At 54.9% G+C, this 18184-nt stretch overlaps 5 protein-coding genes across 5 annotated transcripts; 1 reads left to right on the top strand and 4 right to left on the bottom strand.

The window, feature by feature from the left end:
- Positions 1-223: 223 nt before the first annotated feature.
- LY79DRAFT_509950 (phosphoglycerate mutase) lies at positions 224-1828 on the bottom strand (the record flags this gene model as incomplete). Its single annotated transcript, XM_060554107.1, has 4 exons — positions 224-385; positions 479-1221; positions 1267-1722; positions 1774-1828. 4 exons carry the CDS (start codon positions 1826-1828, stop codon positions 224-226), a joined length of 1416 nt encoding a protein of 471 aa, XP_060416913.1.
- A 2004-nt stretch (positions 1829-3832) lies between these two features.
- On the top strand, positions 3833-4432 carry LY79DRAFT_509853 (uncharacterized protein; the record flags this gene model as incomplete). The annotated part of the gene is made up of 1 exon (XM_060554095.1): positions 3833-4432. One exon carries the CDS (start codon positions 3833-3835, stop codon positions 4430-4432), a length of 600 nt encoding a protein of 199 aa, XP_060416912.1.
- A 277-nt stretch (positions 4433-4709) lies between these two features.
- On the bottom strand, positions 4710-6595 carry LY79DRAFT_510023 (T-complex protein 1; the record flags this gene model as incomplete). Its single annotated transcript, XM_060554112.1, has 6 exons — positions 4710-4799; positions 4852-5489; positions 5525-6124; positions 6171-6379; positions 6430-6496; positions 6571-6595. The coding sequence occupies 6 exons, from the start codon at positions 6593-6595 to the stop codon at positions 4710-4712; spliced, it is 1629 nt and encodes a 542-aa protein (XP_060416911.1).
- Positions 6596-7156: 561 nt separating this feature from the next.
- On the bottom strand, positions 7157-8723 carry LY79DRAFT_627009 (uncharacterized protein; the record flags this gene model as incomplete). The annotated part of the gene is made up of 3 exons (XM_060562118.1): positions 7157-7895; positions 7949-8314; positions 8362-8723. The coding sequence occupies 3 exons, from the start codon at positions 8721-8723 to the stop codon at positions 7157-7159; spliced, it is 1467 nt and encodes a 488-aa protein (XP_060416910.1).
- Positions 8724-10458: 1735 nt separating this feature from the next.
- Positions 10459-16479, bottom strand: LY79DRAFT_667498 (hsp90-like protein; the record flags this gene model as incomplete). The annotated part of the gene is made up of 3 exons (XM_060563388.1): positions 10459-10677; positions 10724-13977; positions 14034-16479. The coding sequence occupies 3 exons, from the start codon at positions 16477-16479 to the stop codon at positions 10459-10461; spliced, it is 5919 nt and encodes a 1972-aa protein (XP_060416909.1).
- Positions 16480-18184: the final 1705 nt, after the last annotated feature.

Genomic DNA, 18184 nt, shown 5'->3' with positions numbered 1-18184 from the left:
CTTTGTCTATTTGTGCCATGCAATCTAGGTATATCCTCCTTGTGTCGTAACCCCAAACAGACCAGAAAAAGCAAGGCGCCATCATTGATGAAGTTACCTCGTGACAGATTGATACGTCAAGTACCATGCATGCAGACTGCACATCTCATACAGGCCCCAGTCCGGATGAGCCTAAGGAAACCCACCCTGGCCTTCATATGCCCATCAGACGCCGATAACCCCATCAATAAACACTCCCCTGTATACTCCTGTCCTCTTTCTCGGCCCGCGCAAGGTCGTCCTCGTCCGCCTCAGAGCCCAGGTCGCTACTATGGGTGTCACCAAGACGGTTGGCGCGTGCCCCTCTCCGCATCCCGTTTGCGTCGTTCTCGTTAGGCTGCTCGTCCTCGGTGGTCGGTGTCGCGGTCCCAGTGGCCGGGCTGACTATGTTGTTGGTACTAGCATTAGTCTCCCCAAAGATATCGCTGTTTGAGATGACCCTGATCTTGGTGACGGCGGTAGTTATCTCGGGCCGGTGCCCTTCCTCCTCCGACGAGTCCGTATCGCTACCAGCAATCGACGTGTGTCCTGAGTATGTGCCGCCAAAGTCGCGGCCGACATGCAGATGCGGTGATATCATACCCCGCAGACGACGGTCTTCGGCGGAGATGAACGATGGCGTACCGTCGGGTGACGAGACGACCTCTTGACGCGCGCGGGTGATGTCAATTTGCGGAGGCCGGCCATCACCGTCGGTTCCTTCGTCTGAAGTGTAACCCTGCTCGCACCGCTTGAGTTGTCTCCGTGGTGCGGGGGACTGCCGCCGGGAGTAACCGTTGCCTACTGTCCCGTTGGAGGTGACCTCGTCGGTCTGGCGGAGGGCTTCCAGGTCATCACGTCTCTGGTAGTGATTCTTGTGGTCACACCCGTTAGGACAGCCACCCCAACGCCGCGTGACGATAAATGTCTTACTGCGTTCGAGAAGGGTTCCCGCTTTGGCATCCTTGATCGATCGTCCTTCCTCGCTCCGCTCCTTATCTTCCTTCTCCTTGAGCAGAGCCCGCTCCTTCCGCAGTTCCGACCATGTTCGGAGTTTGTTTTCGAGAATGTATTTGCCGCTCTCTTCTTGCTTGCGCATGATGAGGAACTCGCAGTGGTTGACGTTACGCAGATCCTCGAAGTATTCGACGGTGAAGTGGTACCACTTCATAAGGAAGACGCGCGACATGAGCCCGTGTGTCACTAGATAGTCAGCACGCATCCCCCATCAAGAATCGCGCAACTCACCCAAGACACAGACGCTGGCGAAGTCGTCCTCGCCAAACTGGCGCCACAGACTTTCGTTGAAGCCGCTAACTCTGTCGTAGGCGTCTGCGGCGCTCTCACCGTTGGGGATACGATAAAAGAAGTGTCCGTAGTCGGCGCGTTCCTGCCACATGCGCTCCATTTCCGCGGAGCAAGGCTGAAAGTTGCCGAAGTCCTGCTCACGTAGACGAGGCTCTTCGTATACCTTGATGTTGGATCGCTTGAAGGGCGAGGGATCCTCCTCGTCGGACGTCAGCGTCGACAGGATGCCCTCAGTTGTCTCGCGAGTGCGGCGGTAGGGCGACGTAAAGAAGTGGAGGGTGTCGTCGGCACGCAGCAGCTTGCGCAGGCGGCGCCCAGCATCGTAGGCTTGTTGCCAGCCGTCTTGTGTAAGCTTCACTCGGTGGTCAGGGATCGTCTGGTGGATTTCGCGGTTCTCTGAGGTACAAGGTTAGCCGTTGGAGCGGATGCCTAGACAGAGAAACATACTGTTGCCCTCGGACTGAGCGTGCCGGATGAGAATGATAAGCCTTGGTTTAGCCATGGTGCCTGTGGCGATTTGTAATCGGTAGCCGAGAAGATGTAGCGAGAAAGACGCGAAGGCTGGTGGGATGGGAGACGAGGGTGTCTTATTTCCCAGGTGTCATTCAGAGCTCAGCAAACTTGGAGTCGCAAATCGTAGCGTTGGGAACCTTGTTTGATCGGGGAAGCGTACTATGTAAGGAGAGAAATGAGGCGGGGCAGGGCAGAGGCTAGAGACTCTGATGGACGGCTGCGGGTGCTGGGGCAGCCGTTGTATGTGTCGCTTTATACTAACCTTAACTTTCGGCGGGGGGCACGGACGGGAGGGGGATGTGCCTGCTTTAGTGGTGCGCAGATGTTTCTGACCAACGGGTTGAGTAGGTTGAGATGGGCTAAGTTTGGGTTGGAGGTGCAAGGAACGCAAGGCGTAGCAGGGAGTTGTTCAGGTGGGATGGAATCAGTCACAAGTTTGGCCCGACGTGTAGGTATTTGGCTTGGTTTAGGTAGGTACCTAGAGAACCATAATAGGCAGATAGTCCTGTACATCAATCGACGGCGTACCTAGTCTCCAACCCCAACCTCAACCCCCCCCCCCCCCCCCCTCGTGTGCCAGGTATTTTTGGCCGCCATTTTGGTGGCATGGCGATTTCTCACATACCGTACGCACTCGTGAGATTCGTCGACCACTAGTGAGCCGGCTAACGGCAATAGGTATCGCGGCCACTATAAGAGGTATAGTGTGCTGGCAGAAACAGGGATCTATATATACCTATTTTCTTACGCAACGGTTGTGTACGTACTAAAAGCAGGCTGGCTAGTTGGCAACGAAGGGTAGATAGTCTGACCGCCTTCTATAGTAAGATTAGCGCCATGGAATTCCACTAGCTGCTATCAGTAAGACGCTAGCTATATACAGCTAGCCGGCTCACTAGTGGTCGACGAATCTCACGAGTGCGTACGGTACACGAGAAAGGACCCCTCGTCCCACCCGAGGCCTATGAAAGTCAAAACGCCCACACGCACACAAGTTCTTGAATCGGAAGCCCTGTCATTTATCCCAGCGGCATGGCCGACCCCCCTTCTCCATTCCAACGCAGCTTGTTCCATCGGGAAACCCCCCTGCCGGCTCCTAAAGTTTTGCTCTCCAGCGGGGTACACCCAAGGATCTCAACGAATATGGCAGCCAACCGGACGGGGCTCGAGCTGGTGACTTGAGACAGGGAATGGGCCTCCCCCTGATTGGCGCACTGACCTTCTGATCCGCGACGAGGCTTACGGCATCACTGTGGTGCAATCGTCCAGAATTTTCCCATTCTACACTACCTAGCCAGAGTACCTATTTGCTCGTGATGCATTTGCTTTGTGATACAATGTGCAGTACTCCGTACCACTTAGGGATTGGGCTGGGCTACAAATAGCGAATGGTAACGGCAGGGATTCTGTTGGATGTTTGGCTGCTGCAGTCTGCTCAACCTTTTTTTCTTCTTTCCTCTTCGCCTCTCATGCTAAATGTTCATCTAATCGTCGACTTGCCGCCGGACAAACCCCTTACACTTTGTACGTCGGTGGTTTCCCCCACCTCACCCACACATCACCCCAACCATTCCATGTAGTCGCTCGCTTCAGCCTTTCCCGGAGCAGACATCTGAACTACAGCCGCCCGCCGACCGCCGCCGCCACCCGGAGCTCTCATAGCCGCCGACCGACCGACCACTCTCAGCAAAGGCTGTTCACAGCCACTCTAAAAGCGCCAATCTTTGCCGTTTCCTCTTAACTGCACCCGCCCTACCATCACCTACGGAAACACGAGCGGGGCATCTGGGCAATCATATCGCACCGCAATCCCAAACACCTCGGTCCTCATACGAATCAGCTCATTCCGTATCCAGCCGCATCCAGCCTCGGCCCATCGTCATTCGACTCCAATCTTAGCCTAACAGCCCTGAGCCAACGGCAGCACCCCGCAAAACCAACCTGCCCATCGAACACTTTAAAAAAAAAATTAAAAAAAAAAATTACAACCACCATGTCCGGCGAGGGCCCCGAGTCAATCCCCACCTCGGCCGACCCGCGCTCGCGCCGCCCGACAAAGAAGCGTGCTCTGACGCCCGTCACCGAGCATGCCAAGCACCTCGAGTCCCTCTTCTCCAAACCCGACCAGGAGATCCGTCTCCCCCCTGCTTCTGGGGCTGTTGTTAAGCGTGCCGTCGCCGCACCTCCCGAGATTGTCACAAACGTCCAGGGCTCCAGTGCCGGCGCGGGCTCCGGCGAGTTTCACGTCTACAAAGCCAGCCGCCGCCGCGAGTATGACCGTCTACGTGCCATGGACGAGGAGGTCAAACAGGAGAAAGAGAACGAGGAGTTTGAGCGCCTAAAGGCCGAGCGCGCTGCCCGCGACGAGGAGCGCACAAGGAAGAATCGCGAGAAGCGGGAGAAGAAGAAGCAAAAAGGGAAAAAATCTCTCTCCGCGAAGGGTCCCGGTGGCGCTGTCCCCGACGTGAAGGTGATGGCGCCGACAGGCGAGGGCAATGATGCCAAGGAGGAGAACGGAGATACCAAGGACACAGAGACTACATCAGGGGAAGCTGCCCAGCCTGCTGGGCTCATCATCCACGACGATGACTGATTCATCTTGGACTTGGAGCTTGAACATGAGCTTGGCATCACCAAAAATAACATCAGACCAAACACCACACGGGTGGGTCCGATCAACCGACGGGAGCAGTCAATGGTTGACAAATTGTTCACAAACAACTTGATCCCGAGAATTCGTCGTCTAGGTAATTTCTAATCCGTGTCTATGCCTTCGTACAGGGTATGACCTTTTTTTGTCTTTTCTCCTCCTTCATCATACTCATCGCCTCTCGTTCCGAAATACCAATTAGACTGACTTCATCAGGCTCTTATTCGTCGCCGCCGTGCAGGCCGTTGCCCATTTGCGCCGCCTTCCTGGCGCTGCAAATGTCGTCTACTCTGAGGAGCAAACAGGCGGACTGTAGGTGTTAGTGTGTGTAGTGGTTAAGCTTGTAAACAATGTAAACATACCTCAATAGCCGTCTTGATGCTCTGTAGTTTGATGGCCTCGGGCTCCCAGACGCCGTACTCCTTCATGTCCGCAACAACACCAGAATCGCCGTTGATGCCCCAAGAGTGCTTACCTTCAGCATGCTTAGCGCGCAGATCCGTAAGCACCCTGACGGGGCTGGCGCCGGCGTTCTGGACGAGGGTACGGGGAATGACCTCAAGCGCGTCAGCCACGGCTTTGTAGGGCCACTGCTGGACACCCTCGACGCCCTTGGCGAGCTGGCTCAACCGCACAGAGACGGCCATCTCGGTGGCACCGCCGCCGGGGGACAGCCTGGGGTTGAACATGACGTTGCGAGCAACGCCCATGGCGTCCTGGAGATTACGCTCAATCTCGTTCAGCACGTCCTTGGACGGACCACGGAGGAGCACTGTGCAGGCCTTGGGGTTCTTGCACTTGGTAAGGAAAGTAAAGTACTCGTCGCCAATCTTTTCAATCTCGAAAAGCCCGCAGAGCGTACCGACGTCCGAGTCCTGCAGGTCGTCGACGCGGTTGACAATGGTGGCGCCCGTCGCTCTCGCTATCCTGTTGTTGTCTGTCTTGCGGACACGACGCAGAGCCGTGACATCGGCCTTCATGAAGTAGTGCTGGGCAAGGTCTGCACTCATTAGCCATGTTCTCCAAACGCAGCACTCAGCTTACCTGAGACGCCTTTCTCGGTGATAACAAGATCCGGCTTCAGGGCCAGAATGGCCTCGCACATGGACTTGACCTGCTCCTCCTCAATCTGCAGGATGCGGTTCCAGTCCTCCTCCTTGGAAATCTCAATGTTGGTTTGCGACTCGCCCTTCTTGTACTCGAGGGGGCAATCAAGCAGGACGATTCTAGGGTTCTCTATTCTCCGGCGCATCTTAGGGTGGGTGATGTCCTTGTTGAGCATAACGCCATCCAGCACTCTGCTGTCCTCGATCTCTCCGCCAGGAACCTTCTCCACGCGTGCGTAGCGCTTAATATCCACCTCGGTCTTTCCATTACCAGCCTCCCAGGTAACGGTGCGAACGGCGCGCAAGGCCAGGTCGCACATTAAGTCAGACCATCTCGAGACAAATTTGGTCCCAATCGAGGAGGAGATGAGACCGCGCATGGCCATGTCGTCGTTGACGTCGATAGGAAGGGAGATATCGTCGACGATCTCGAGAGCGTCCTTGAGCGCCCGGCGGAACGCGGCAATGATCTGAACGGGATGAATGTTGCGCTCTAGTTGAGGCAGGGACTGCGCGAGCATCTCGCCAGCTGTACGGGTCAGTCATGCTTTATAAGCGGTACACAGAAACCTTACCCAAGATGATGACCGTCGTTGTGCCGTCGCCGACTTCCTCGTCTTGTGTCCGGGAGAGTTCAATCATGCTCTTCGCTGCGGGGTGCGAGACCTCGATCTCTCTGAGAATAGCATGGCCGTCGTTGGTCAGAACGATGCCGCCCATGGGATCTAGAAGCATCTTTAACATGGCCTTGGGGCCCAAGCATGATCGAATAATGTCGGCGACACTGCCAGAAGGGTCAGTGATAGTCAGTAGTAGCTAGGAATAGCACCGTACGTCTTGGCTGCAGCGATGTTGGACAGTTGGGCCTTGCGACCCGTCTGCCGTTCACCGCTCTGGGTGTCTGGAGAAGATGGTTAGCACTGGTGATATGGAGGGGGTAGCTTGTCCAAGCTCTAGAAGGAGGGGCTGCCATACTCATAACCACTACAGGAGCCTGCATGATGGGTGACGACGGTTCCGATGGCTTGATGAAAAATTGGTGCCGTCTGGGGAGTGTCTTTCGGCGAGGAACTTCACCGTTGCAGAGGAAATCGTAGCGATGGCGGGGGTGTTGTTGCTGCTGCTGCTGCTACTCCTAAGGCGCTGGGCTTCTAAAAAGTTCGCTGGGCGGGTTCATTTTTTGGCGGGATGAAGCTGGGGCGCGGCGGAACCATTTCCCGGCTTCACCGAGATTCACCTTGGTTCTGGCGTACCGAGGCCCACATTAGACGACATTGCAGTGGTTGTCAAACGACGAGCCCGGGTTCATCATTCGCCAGTTATCATTACTGTAGTATTGGTATGATGATCTCATGCTCTGGCCGCCGTGTGGATGTAATGCCTCACCAAGGGACAAAGTTGTCAGCGAAAGGTCGCAACGAACCGGACCTGTGGGCTTGATCAAACCCCTAATTCTAACTATTTTCTCTCTATGTCAAAGACAGTACGGGGCATACTTCGAGTGCAGCCGTGTGACCGGTTCGGCAGGTCTTGCCTTGTGCCGGCAGCCAACAGACAGAGTCTAGAACTTCACTTCGTTGCGCAGCCCGGAATCCTTAGCACGACAACTTCCACTGCTACTGGCGCGCCCCTTCCCTGCATCCTGTGCCCGGAGCGGGTGCACGAACGGAGATAAGCCAGTCTGCGGTACCGCTGTCGGTGTTCGCGCAACCTCCTGAGACATCTGGACGCTGGGTCCAACCTTATCCCATTCCCCCTCAAATGTGATATCCACAACGCAATCATCTCTGGCCATGGCGTCCTGGAGAGACTTCCACCGGGCCTTGTCAACTTCTGCTGCCGAACGACAGCGCTCCCAGAATTCGTGCTTTCGCATGGCCTTGGTGGCGTTGCTGACACGGCGATCGGTCTCCTTCCACGGCAGGCCGTTGACGTTTTTCACGAAGAGAAAATCTTCAGTGCGATTGGCAAAGGGCATGCACTTTTTTGATCCAGTCGCGAAGATAGGAACACCGTCACTGCACAATCTCAGCCTTACTCGGTATGCGTCCGTTCCTCGACCGTGGCCTTGAACCGTAAGCCTCTTGAAATTTCCCAGTTGTGGGGATCTGCTTAGATTTAGCCGTTCGTCGAATTTCATCAGGTTTGTCGTTATCGAGACTTTGTCATACGGCGCAGAAATCTTGAGGTACGAGCACGGCATGGGTATCAGCTCAGACGGAACTGGACCGGTTGCTTGGACAAGAGGCCTAGACATTTCGATACATATCCATCTGCGCTTCCTACCGTTGATGTCGGTGCTTGAGGAATGCGTCAGTGCCTGATCCGCAAGGAACGGGAAGCGTAGACTCACATGTCTAGCTCTGTCATGGAAATATTTCCGTCTATGCCATCTTGGAAGAACATCTCCGTGCTGAAACTGGCCCTGTAGTCCTCGGCCGTGGCGGTGATCAGCGGTGGACCGGGAAAGGTCCGGTACACGTCGTCTACCTTTTGGAAGTGCAGATACCGGATTCCACGCTTCTGGTACCCGTTCGCCTCCATCGATTTGCCTTGGAATGCGCTGAAGCTCATGCCCATTGCAAAACCGTGGTATTCCTGTTGCCATTCAATATTCATGATCTGGCCAGGTCGTCGTCGAGCCACGAGGCCAGGAACCGTATGGATCTGCTTGCTCCGTGGCCGTATAACTGCCGCTAGGCGTTTATGTGCACTTTCACTATTGATTGTGAGTGTGTTTCAATTGCCATTCCGTCTGTGACTTACACAAATCGAGACTTTGCCAAGAAGTGCTCGATAAGTCTTTTCCTCTCTTCGGGATAGTCATACCTCGGCTCATACATCGTCTCCCTGAACACAGATTCCTTGACTGGAAACCTGTACATCCTGTCTTGCAATTCCACATCTTGTACCATGGTTTTCTGTTGCAGGGAGGATGAAGAACCTCCAAGGCCCCGATCATGGCACGGAGTGAACTCGAGGTGGCTCATCTCGTTTTGATCCGAAGATAGCTGACGGTCTGTGGCGTGCCCAACCTGAGTATTGAACTCTAGCGTCTCACGGAAGGATTGGCTAAACCCCAGATAAAGCTTCTCCTTTACACTCATGTCATTGCGAAAACCAGTCATTGTCGCGATCTTATAGCCAGCCCGAGTTTCAACCTCAATATCTGATGGACTTCGGCTGAGAAACGATATTCCTGTAGGGACTGTTAGCCTTAAACTTTTCTTGGGACGGGTTGAATCTCACGGTGAGAAGAGACTTCAGGAAAGAGTGGTTTCCAAGTCGGCCCCGATAGATATGCTCTGTGGTCTATATCATAGGATCAGTATCCGGGTAATTGCGAGGAACAAACCTAAATATCTCCAGAGGGCTGCCAAATCCTGTGTCCTACCTATGTTCGTAACTGCCATGGTTCGTCTGCGCCATACAAATTTCAACGGCGGCTGTTCCAAGTCCAAATCCGGGGCTTCCGTGGACTCAGTAAACCCCCCAATAGAGGGCTGATCGATACGTTTTCTCTTGGTTGCGCTCTGCTCGACGTCACCCGCGTGCCTCTTGTAACTGTGATCCCAAGTAAGCACCATATTCGCAGCCAGGAGCCTGTTCCCGTGTTGAATGGTCGAGGATATCGAGGAAATGAATTTAGCAAGGTATGAAAGATACCTGAATAGGCAGGCTTGTGGTGAAGTTGGGGCTGGGACAAAGTCGTGGTTCGGCTCTTTGACCTCGGCTTGGAAGGTCTGCGCAGTTGGAAAGAGATACTCGCCGTATGCCGTCAAGGACTTCGAATATTTCATGAAAGGTCGGTCTCCCCCATCGGCCATTTCTCGTCTTAGGTTGGAAGAAGCAAAGAGTTTCTGTATATCCAATTTGAAGGCCCCGTATCATTTGTAGTCGAAGAGGGAAAGGGCAGTCGTGGATGTCAAAGATAAGGAAGCTACGATCGGCCGAAGGATGTTCTTAACATTGGCCTTATAAAGAAAGGCGTAGAAGAGACCGGAAAGCGTTCGGTGTCCAGTCGGATGTAAGGGACGGGTTGGATTGATGGGGCAATATATGAGGGCTTCAAGAGTAGTAGCCAGGAGGGAAACTGGGTGGGAAGAGCACTGTTTTTCAGTCACCCGGCTTAGATATTACCCTGTTAAGTGCAGTGTAACAAGCTCGTTGGTGCTAGAGCCGTTGGATGTTTCGAGAACAATAACGCAAGAAGGAGGCTGCGAAATTTCCACCTCAGGCAGTTGGGTCCAAAGAGCGTCGCATATTGGTCGAAGCCCATACTGGTACACAATCGTCACCTTACACTTCCAAGGATACATCAGTTTTACTTGATTCACTGGGATATCGTTTTCCACCACGATCACCATGTTTTTGTCTTCACAAGACTCGAAGCAAAACAACGAGGGCACCACATTCCTCATGCCTCCTCCCACGCAAATATGCTTCTTCAACCCATGTATCATCCCACCGAACCCAACTAGTTCGTCGCAATGATTTCGTATCCCTCTCCTGAATAGAACCAATGTCTGCAAGACGTGTACATATCGCCCTCTGACGACCGCCATGCGAAGAAGAAGCTAGTATATAACCCTGAACGGTTGTCCATCCCCCAAAAGACCCTCCTCTAAGGGTACGTCTCTATGATGGTTTCCACCTCGAAGCAGCTGTACATGGTGAGCAGAAAGGGCCATAATTAGTCATGCCGAACCCAAATGTTCCTATCCCTTGGAACGCCTAATCCCCAATAACCCATGCCCTGCTATTATAAACCCTTTTGTGTGTAATGTAAATGTCGCGCGTCTGTGGCTTAACCATACGACGGCGTCTGCACACCGTGGTGTAGTGTATGGTGGATCACTTCTGTCAGAAGAACTTGGACATCGCTCTGCTGAGGTCGATAAAGTCGACAGGCTTCGTGACGTAGTCGCTGAACCCGGCCGCTACGCATTTGTCGTGGACGTCGGACATGACGTTGGCTGACAGCGCAATGATGGGCAGTTTTTTGAAGCCCCTTTCCCTCTCCCATTGTCGGATCTCCCGACAGGCCTGATAGCCGTCCTTGCGTGGCATATGCAGGTCGCACTGAACAGTTAGCTTATGGTCTTCATTCAGAAAGACGGACACTTACCAGTATCAAGGAGTAATAGTTGTGCGAACGGGCTAATACCATGTCGGTGCACTCGACTCCATCTGCGGCCACCTCGACATCCACCCCTACCTTCTTCAGGTACTTTTGAAGGACTTTTTGGTTAACAGGATTATCCTCAACCAGTAGCACCTTATACCCCTTGTTGCCCATACGCTTGCCAATCTCCTGATAGCTCGCCTTCTGGGTCTCAACCATTCGCTGTGCTGTGGAGCGATTGCGGTCGATGCTTAGGTCGCGCACCTTGTCAGGATCGAAAATGACAGCGAACCGCGAGGGTTTGACCGGCTTGTATATGAACGTCACAATGTTCTCCGACACGAGCCTCTCGTACTCTGTGTCGGTCGCCAGCCTCATCACAGCCTGTCGCTGGACCGAGTCAGACAGAATGAGAATGGTCGTATCGCTGATTGTCGTCGATCTAGTGATCTGTTCCATCAGACCAATAATCTCCTCTGGGGACGGCAAATTGATGACAATATGCGTGAAGTTAACCGAGTCACCTTCCCCCAGCAGCCTCTGTGCCTTTTCAGTCGAATCTAGGGCGGTGATCTGATGGGGCACATCCTTAGGCAGCGTCATCTCAATGTGCTGTGCAGTGGCCTCACGGCTGTGGGTCTGCGGACAGATGATGAGGATGGAGTACATGGGCGGCTTGAATTCTTCAGTCTTGCCAGGCTTGGCAGTCTCTGGCGTTGGCGTCGTTCCTGGCGAGGACTCGCCCGAGGGCAGCTCCAGCTTCATCTGCGACAAGTCTTGGCCACTCGCGCGGGCAGCCTCACTGAAGTGGACAAGACCGACGTTGATCGATGACACGGACGTACGCTCCGTAGTTTGAGAGATGCTGGACCGCACCGAAGGATCCGAACTTCCGCTAGAAGCCAGGGCCGGTGACATGAACCCGGGATCGGCCCGCGAGCTAATGGTCGATGCTGCCCTGGGCGATTGTAGGGTTTTCACAGGACGATGCACGCTTAGCTCTTGGGCGGTCTCAGCAGGAGTGTCGAGTGTCTCTGGGCTCAAGGGTGCGTCGGGATGATCTTCCTTGGTCGGCAGAGCGAACTTGGCGGTAAAGGTAAACGTCGAGCCCTTGCCGGGGACCGCGCTTCCCTCCATCTTACCGCCGTGGAGCTCCACCAATTGCCTGGAAATGACGAGGCCGAGGCCACTACCGCCGTGCTGCCTTGTGCTACTGCCGTCGATTTGGCTGAATGGCTTAAAAATGAGGTCGGCCTCCTCCTTGGTGAATCCACGCCCCGTATCGATGATAGCAAACTCGAGCACAATCTGATTACCAAGGTTGGACGACGCTCCATCTTTGTAAACCCTACACCGGCTGAACACCTCACCCTCTGTCGTAAACTTGATAGCATTTCCGATAACGTTGAGTAGGACCTGGCGAATGCGGACTTTGTCGCCCTTGACCCACGCCGGCACATCCTCTTCGACAATGTAGTTCAGTTCCAGTCTCTTGGCAATAGCCATGGTGGACACCAGCTCATTGACGTCCTCGATGAGGGAGCGTGTGTGGAACCACTCATACTTGAGCTTCATCATACCGGCGTCCACCTTGGACAAGTCAAGGATGTCGTTAATGATCATTAGCAAGCTATTGGCGCTTGTCTGGATCGTGTTGGTGTAGTCGCGCTGCTCCTCATTTAGGACGGTGTCCTGCAGGAAGCTGACCATGCCAGAAATGCCAATAAGTGGTGTTCGAATCTCGTGTGACATATTGCTAAGAAACCTGCTCTTGGACTCCATAGCCTCCTTGAGCTTTGCCTCGAGCAGCTTGTGGTCGTTAATATCCGTGGCCGAGCCAAAGTACGAGCTGGCTCCGTTCCCAAAGTCGATGTTGTCAATCTCAACACAGCGGATCAGATGCCACCTGTATTCGCCGTTCTTGGACCGCAACCGTACCTCCGTGGTATACGAGAGTCTGCCATTGCTGTCGGTAGTCACCTTGATAACGCCCTGCCTTGCCAACATTGTGATGTCAGCGGTAGGCATCTCGTAGACCGAGCTGCTACTAGAACTGTTATTTCGCGACAGTGCTTGGTGGATGCCCCTAAGGTTCGTCTCCAGTTGGCTCTGCACTTTACTTGACATGACGCTAGCCGGCACTGCCTCAGATGGTTCTTGGTGGCCTTTGCGGTCGAATTTGGAAGGCATCGGGGTTGGTGGCCGGTCTGTTGGTATCTGACACTTGGCCAGGTCGTCGGGGTGTACGAAGTCCATGAAACCCAATCCTAAGGAGTCTTCAAAGCTCTGACCGGTGTATGAGAGCCATTGCTCGTTGGCAAACGTAATGCCTTCATCTTCGGTGGCAGTGAATATGATTTGGGGGATGAGATTGGCTAGTAATCTGTGCTTGGCTTCAGAGGCCTCAATCTCCTCTTGCCGTGCAGCCTTTAGCTCTGCGATGTGCTGGTCGTGGATATCCATGTATGAACCGAGGAACTGCATCATGACGCCCCGTTTATCGCGCGATGCAACTGCGCGCGCATAGAACCATCGGTACGCTCCATCAAACCGCCTGATACGAACAGTCCTCGAGAACTGCTCTCCAGTCCGCAATGAGTGGCTCCACGCCTTGAGGTATTCATCCCTATCATCTGGGTGAATGCTCCCCCAGGGGTCAGCAGCCAGGTCGGTGACCGTTTGCCCACGGTATGTCAAATAGCGACTGTTCACCCATACGATCTCGCCTGTCTGCGGTAGCGAGACAAACACGTGGGCGGGTAGAGAATCGAGTATGAGACCCTTCAGCCGGTCCGACGGCGGTGGCATATCAACCGGGCCTTGTGACAATGAGCCCGTCCGGGAGGGCGCGGCATGGGGCACTGGCCTGCTGACTACGCTAGAGCTGGGTGGTAAAGACTGGAAGCTAGTCGCAAAGTCGGCACCATATGAGTGCAACAGTGTGTGGTGACTGTGATCTCCGCCCTTGTGTTCGACTGGCTTGAGACGGGGTTCTAGCACGGCGATCTCGTCCAGGTAGTTCTTCAGCTCGTGTGAAAGGACCCGTTTGGCGCCTCCAGGCGTTGAAGCCTGGCTTTCCGTGTTCTTCTCTGCCACCTCTTGGCTCTCCCCGGGGCCTGAGAGGTTTCCTGGACACGGGGCCTGTGCGTCGCAGAGAGATGAGCTTGACGCTTGTCGACAGGAGATTCCCCCTTTGAACCCCTCCTCGTCGTCTGTGAGTTTGTTGACGACGATTCCACCCTTGACGGAGCCGATTTCTGTTTCGCGCTGAAGTAGCCATCGCTGCTAGTTTGCGCCGGACTGGTTGCCGAACCTCGCTTGTCGATAAGCTGGTGCAGAGAGCTCTGGTCCCAACCAGGCGTACCAATTGGGGAGCCAGTGGCGCTTTTGGAAATGCCAGAGTACTCGCTAGGGCTCGTAATGCTGCCCGCTAAGGAACCTTGGGCAGCGATGTCGTCCGAAGACATAAAGCTCAGGTTGCCGATGCTGGCAGGGTCCGCCAGTGGGCGGCCATCGGCTGCAAGAGCACCAAACCCGGCCGTGTGAGGCCTGCGGCGGTGAAGGCCGGTGAGCTCTGTCTCCAAGTTTGTGTAATGACGACACAAAGAGAAGGAGGTTGCCAGGTGCGGAGCGAGGTATTCCAGTGAATGGCGAAGGTTTGAGGGGTATGGGATGATGGGACTGAGTATCGAGAGGATGGCGATGGGTGCCGGCCTGTCTTTCCGCTGCCAGGAGGCCTCGGCATCGTCTTCATCTGCCGAGGGCTCCGGTGTCTCGTTCCAACTACGTGAATGCGATTTTTGTTCCAAGATTGAGTTGTTGAGCTTGAAAGGACGGGCAGGTTTTGATAGAAGCACGTGCGTCAGCGGAATGTGGAGAACGGTCCACGAATTGTCCACGCCGATGGCTTCTGGCGGCCGCATTCCGGTGTAGTCAGTCGGGGCAGAATCAGGGTTAAATGAGTCCTCGTCGACCATGGCGTCGGTAAAAAAGGGGTTCTCCGTAGGATCTGCACGCACCGCCGGCGAGGGGGCTGGTGACTGAGACCACGGGGATGGCGGGGCCTGCTCAAATTCTTCGTATGTGGGTGTCGGCGGTCGTGGCTCACCATCATCAAGCCGGGAGATCATGCTAGATGGTTTGTCACTGCTGTGGCTACGGTTCGAGCCGAATGATGAGTTTGCGCCGCCGAGAATTGACGACAACTTTGAGCTGGACTCAATCCTACCCTTCCTTAGTTTCTTCCTTGCTGCCTCTGCCGAGGTCGTGTTGGCCGTCACCTTGGACTTGATAGGCATCTCTTCCGGCAGATTCTGCAAATACGGATAGCTTCTCGTCAGTGCAATCACCTTGCCACGCTCGAGAACACGCATAACACCGCTGTGGTCGATAAGAGGGTCGGCCTCGTAGTCCAGAGCTTGAAGCACGGGGAGTACCCTCCCTGCGGTATTAGGGTTGGCTAGGGGGGCTTCCCAGCTCGGGATGTTCTGCTCCTCGGCATCATGTTCGGCGAGTGCCGACTTGTTCAGTGCTGGGCCCGGCGCCTCCATGTTTTGCTGGGACGCCTCGGCGTTCTCTTGCGACGCCTGACCAGGCGGGAAGTAGCTCTTGCTCCTGCCAAGCTGTGTTGGGCGGCGCGATGGTAGAAGCCTGTCATTGTTTCCCTTGCGTTCTCTGTTGTCCTCGTAGGCAGTGAACGAATGGCGTGTTTGCAGGCTCGGGCGAGACAGCAACCTTGGGCGCGTAGGATCCTCTGACGCGGAAGGAGTTTCTTCGGAGCCGACATCACCTGCGCTGCTAGGGATGAGACTGCTGCCTCTGGCCATGTACCCGAGGCTCAGTTCGTCCTCTTGGTGCTCGTTGTACGTTGCCTTCTGGCCCCAGGGCACATTCTCAATGTCGGTAGAGTCGGCTGGTACAGCAAGCGTGACTCGCTCAGCTTTGTACACGCCTCTCATGATCTGGACGACAGTGTTCCACCAGGCATCCAGTCCCGGCTCGGCGGTGAGCATTAGTGACAAGTCATATAGATTCGGGCTCGGAAAGTCGCCCTCCAGCTGACCGGTGGCTCCGGCGGGAAGAAAAGTGAGCGCCGATGCGGGCGTTGATGAGCCGGACAACACTCTATCCTGAGCGGACCCGAAGCCCTCAAACGACATAGTCTGCGACATGAAGGCCGCGGCAGTTGGTGACATGTTTCCAAACGCCCTATTTATTGAGCTGGGACCGTAGCCCGGGGTGTGCATGCGCGGAAATGGGTAGGACGGGGTGCCGGCGACATTTCCTGGCGCCATGCCGCCGCGGACGGTATTACCAGACTCGGTGGAAGTTGTTGTAAGGTTTGACAATGATGTCGACATGGCGGCAATGCTGCTGCGCGGCGAGTTACCACTCTCCTCCAGAATCGGTGACACGCGCATCTTTTCGGAGGTGGTCGCCGTCAGCCCTCTCGTCACCATCTCACGCCTCTCCAGATCTCGTGCCAATCGCTCTCGATATCGATTTAGTTGAATCTGTGATTCGGAAGGAGCAGGTTGTGAGAGGGCGGCGGTGGTCCCTGCGGCCTCGTCCTCTCTACTTTTTTCTTCCTTGCCGCCCAATCCACCAACATCATTGTAGGTCTGGAACGCGCCCACGCTGCTCTTCAAGTTAGTATCGGGACCAGGAGTCGCGAGTTTTGTCGCGGAGGGTTCGGCTCGCGCCTTGGAGCGGTCAGCCTGAGACTGTGAAGAAGACTGCTCCTTGGACGCATCCGACATTGCGACTCGCGCATTTCTACCGAGCTTGAGGGAGTCGAGAGTCAGTCCATAACGGGGGCTCGGCAGGTTGCGTGGCGGTTCTTTGGTGGGCGACTTTTTCGAGTCGGACGAGGTTCGTCTTGGAAGGCTAAGCCGACGCGCAGAGGACGAGTCTTTCTTGTCTGCTGGAAGGCTCGTGCTTGGCATTCCTCATATAATAGAGCGCCCCATATACAGATGATCTTTTTCGAAGAGCAGGAGGAAATTATTGATGCCGCTTCGAGACTAGGGTCGGCCAAGGTTGGACGGAGTGGCGATGGCGGCAAGCGTCTCGTGGTAGAGTCGCGAAAAGAGGAAGACGGCGAGGGGTTCGTCGGGAGAGGATGAGCAGTGGAGAGGGGGCGTTTTAGAAAATCCGATCGGTGAGGTTGCGGTTAGGAGCAGAGTAAGTGGCGATCCAACAGTCGAGGGAAAATGCCGTCGGGAGAAGCGCGCGGGGCGGTGGTGCAGGTCTTGATCGGTGCGGTTTGGTTTGGTTTGATAATTACTTGGTGGTGGTGGTGGTGGCAGTGGTAAAAGCGGTATGTAAGGTTGATGTGGTATGGATGGGATGTGCGTTTGGACTGAAGTGGTTTGGACCGAATGAGGATGGATGATGGGACAGGGACTAGGACTGGGTCTAGTGTACGGTACGATAGGAAAGGGGACAGAGAACAGAAGCACTTGTCGTATGTGCACCTCTGAGATAGAACCTGGCAGTCTCCTCCCTCTTTCTCGCTCTAGTGCATGTCTCTCAGTTTGCGGCGACGGCGGGGCCTGACGGTGACGGAGACGGTAACGGAGAACGGGAGGGGGGAGCAAAAAGGAAGTGAAGCGAAGAAAAGCACAGTAGCAGGGTGCGGGAGCGAAGGCAAAGCAGAGCCGGAAGAACAAAAATGGGAGGGCAGTCCACCCAGTACCTATGACGTAACACTGTCCCGCTGAATACCTACAAGAGGGACGACCCAGAGTGACTGAAGGAGGCGAACGGCGACGGTCAGCCTCAGCGCAGTAGTCAATGTCTCGGGTTTGCACGCGCAGCAGCATTGATTGGCTTGGGTTTCCTCACCCTCTCGTCACGGCGTTAGTCCAAGGTGAAATTATCGTAGGTGACCTCCTTTCCCGATCCATGAAATCGAGCTCTTTTCCAATGGCTCTTGAGCAGAAAATACCCAATTGCGGGCAGCCGTCCTTCCAAAGCCCCAATGCCAGATGTGAAAGGAGAGGGAGGAAGGGGAAGGGTTGAGGGGAATACTGCCAACAGGTGCTTCCTTGGAAGAATAAAGTGGTCGGGTGGGGACGAGACAAGTACCGGTACTCATGGTCCGCCTGGGATGTCGCACAGTTACACTACCTACAGAGTACGCTCACTACCTTTCGGCGCTCACCACATGATGGACCAGATGTTGACGGACAATTGATTATGAGCGAGATTTGTGCGTCTCATCTCGCCCAGTCAGGAAAATAGGTTTTGGGCGTCACTGTTTGGGCAGTAGTCGCTCCTCCATAAAGGCAATCCTGGGCGTTGTGGTCTTGACAACTGCCTGGGCCTGCAATGCGCGGGCATTCTGCCCACATCGAGATACCTTCCAAAAAATAAGCTCCCAACGCTGCTACCGCCCTCTCAGGGCTGTCTGCTAACAAGCGACCAGTTGGACCGAACCAGACATAATCTGGCCCATTGGAG

Source organism: Colletotrichum navitas, assembly GCF_030913465.1.
Source record: "Colletotrichum navitas strain CBS 125086 chromosome Unknown LY79scaffold_13, whole genome shotgun sequence".
Classification (NCBI taxonomy): domain Eukaryota; kingdom Fungi; phylum Ascomycota; class Sordariomycetes; order Glomerellales; family Glomerellaceae; genus Colletotrichum; species Colletotrichum navitas.
The sequence above is the reverse complement of the archived record's forward strand: the minus strand, read 5'-3'. Positions and strand labels throughout refer to the sequence as shown.